Source organism: Geospiza fortis, unplaced genomic scaffold (assembly GCF_000277835.1).
Source record: "Geospiza fortis unplaced genomic scaffold, GeoFor_1.0 scaffold40, whole genome shotgun sequence".
In the NCBI taxonomy this organism is placed as follows: Eukaryota; Metazoa; Chordata; class Aves; order Passeriformes; family Thraupidae; genus Geospiza; species Geospiza fortis.
Genome location: NW_005054297.1, coordinates 12,550,478 through 12,552,908, shown reverse-complemented (window position 1 = coordinate 12,552,908; position 2,431 = coordinate 12,550,478). Strand labels below are relative to the sequence as shown.

At 56.5% G+C, this 2,431-nt stretch overlaps 1 protein-coding gene across 2 annotated transcripts; it reads right to left on the bottom strand.

Moving 5' to 3' along the window:
* Positions 1 to 263: 263 nt before the first annotated feature.
* SLC10A4 (solute carrier family 10 member 4) lies at positions 264 to 2,082 on the bottom strand. Of its 2 annotated transcripts, XM_031066234.1 has the most exons (3): positions 1,876 to 2,082; positions 684 to 1,212; positions 264 to 582 (listed from the first exon to the last, which is right to left on the bottom strand). In XM_031066234.1, exons 1-2 carry the CDS (start codon positions 2,077 to 2,079, stop codon positions 697 to 699), a joined length of 720 nt encoding a protein of 239 aa, XP_030922094.1. In that variant the 5' UTR covers positions 2,080 to 2,082; the 3' UTR covers positions 264 to 582; positions 684 to 696. The 2 variants fall into 2 exon arrangements, with proteins under 2 accessions (XP_030922094.1, XP_030922100.1); XM_031066240.1 differs by having other exon boundaries at positions 264 to 900.
* Positions 2,083 to 2,431: the final 349 nt, after the last annotated feature.

The following is a 2,431-nucleotide window of genomic DNA, read 5'->3' as shown; positions in this document are numbered from 1 at the left end:
TAGGGATAGCTCGCCATCGCCTCCTCGGCCATCGCACCGGACCCAGGGCAACCCTCGGGCAGTGGCCTTAAATACCCCCGGGGCGGGGCCCGGCTTCCCTCGCCCCCGACCGGCGCCGGCCTTGCGGCCCCTTACCATCCCCAGCTGGTGCGCGGCCTTGGGCCATCCCCCACCCCCCTCAGAGCTCCCCAGCTGGGCCTGGTAGCGCGGCTCTTAATCGCCTCCGAGGGAGTAAACACGGGAGAACACGGGTTTGGTTTGGCTTCGCCATGTATTTGTGGTGACAACAATGAGAACAATGCTTTTACAGCAGGTAGGAGGTACGGAGAGATACATGCTATGTGTTTTTTCCTGTCATCTGAACTGACACTGAGTTGGTGTTGACTCTGTAGAACACTGTTTTTTCCTTCTACCCATTGCTGCTGCACTCAGCCAGGAAGCAGCCTCCTTGCATGAAGTTTTACAGTTACTGGTTTGCATCGCAGTGATGCTTTTTCCTTTTTTTTTTCTTTTTTTCACGTTTACTTTCGACGAAGAACTGTCACGGTAATAAACACGTATCGCCTTGTACAATGGGAGTAGCTGGAGAAACGATAGAGGCTGGGCAGCTCCACTTGCACAGCAGCAAGCACAGCCCCAGCCTGGTTGCAAGCACAACACACATTCATGTCTCTGGGAGTTACCTCTTTGTCCTGCCTAAAGCGCTGTCTGAGTCGGCTCCATCTGAATGGAGTTGTGCTCCTCTGTGGTCACTGTGCCATATGAAGTATCAGCTACCTCCTCTTCCTTCAGCTTCTTGTAGGAAATATCTGTGTCTTCCTCTTCACCAAGTGCATCTTGCTTGTAGCTGTCTTTTCCGTACATCTTGTATGCCAGCACAAACAGTCCCGCTTCTGCTGACTGAAAAAGCGCATAAAGCAAGGGAAACATGTACATGCTCCCTATGAGCTCCGGGGAGAAGGTGAGTTTTAGGATGGCGGTGCAGAGCTGGACGTTTTGGCACCCTGTTTCCAAAGATACTGTTCTCCTGCAGTGTGGGGGCATTTTAAAGATGGTGGCTAAGCCGTATCCCAGGGCGTACCCTGCCAGAGGCATCAGCACTGCAATGGCGTAGACAGACGCAGGAATCTGTGCCAACAGATCTGGGCCCAGCATGGTCCCAGTCAGGATGAACAGGACCACCAGAGTCACCAAGAGGGACCACAGGGAAATCTGGCAACAGATAGAGACGTTGATAAACAACATGAGGGCTATTATTTTGAAAGGATAAGCAGGTAGAGGCTTGCTAAAGGATCTAAATGGCAAAACATGGTTGCGCTGCCCTTCCCAGGTTTGCCTCTGGCCTGGGATTTTGGTAGTGTTTGATCATATCCCAGGAAAGGAATGGGTTGAGGTCATCCTCCATCATTTTGCTTTGGGATGACTTGCTGGGAAACAAGAGTCAGGACTTGTGCCTCGTTCTTCCTTTCTCAATTAAGCTAATTTAGTTGCACATTTTAAGGAAGTGTAGCTGTGCCTGCAGGTTGGTTTTGCCTGACCTGGGTGCAGCAAGAGTGGGGAGAAAGTAGGATGTCACCGAATGCCTCTGCTACAAGGTCCAGGATGCCTGCCGGGGTAGAGCACCACGCTGCCCTGCCTCCTGTGTGCTGCCATAGGGAGTAACCTGCCCTTTCTCTCGCTTTCTCTGTCCTACCGTTTTATTTCAAGACCGTAAGTCTTTGTATTCCACCTAAGTAGTTGAATATGCTTATGTGACACTAGCACCGGTTTGGAGAGACCACAATGCTTACTGCCATCGGCTCCCGGCTCCCGGGGCCGTCCCCGCTCCTTCCCCGCGGCGTGGCCGCCCTCCTCCCCTCCGGGCGCCGTGCCTACCTTGACCAGGAGGTCGGCAGCGCGGGGGTGCCGGTAGCGGATGAGCACCCCCAGGCCGATGGGCAGCAGGGTGCTGCCCAGCGTCAGGCTCACCGCCCCCAGGGGCAGCAGCTGCACCACGGCCGTGTTGATCCAGTGGCGGCTGTAGATCCAGAGGCAGAGGGGCATCAGGAAGAGGGCCAGCAGCGTGGAGGAGGCCGTCATGATAATGCTGCGCCGGGGGAACCAAATAAATGCTCCATCCCCGGCTGCAGAAGCCGCTTCCAGCGGGGGGTGGAGCTTCCCAGGGTTGCCCCCCGGCCGGGCACCTCTCACGGCAAGAGCCCACTCTCTCCCCTCTCTCCCCTCTCCATCCTCCATCCCCTTCCCCGCTCCGGCCAGGGCACGGACACGCAAGCTTTTTAGGGAAGGACGCAGGAGGCGTAGGTCGGGGCTCTTGTAAGATCCTCCACGGGAGAGGCAGGAGAGCAGTGCTGACGATTCCCAACGCTCCGTGCCCGCCCCCCCGTCCGTCCCGGCTCCACCGGCGGCAGATGCCCAGCGAGCCCTCCCCGCC

Bases quoted from the DNA above. Each gene is read 5' to 3' on its own strand.
- SLC10A4 (XM_031066234.1), bottom strand. From the start codon at position 2,079: ATGACGGCCTCCTCCACGCTGCTGGCCCTCTTCCTGATGCCCCTCTGC. The intron at 1,213-1,875 runs GTAGGCACGGCG...ATCTGTTGCCAG, and splicing joins CTGCCGACCTCCTGGTCAAG to ATTTCCCTGTGGTCCCTCTT.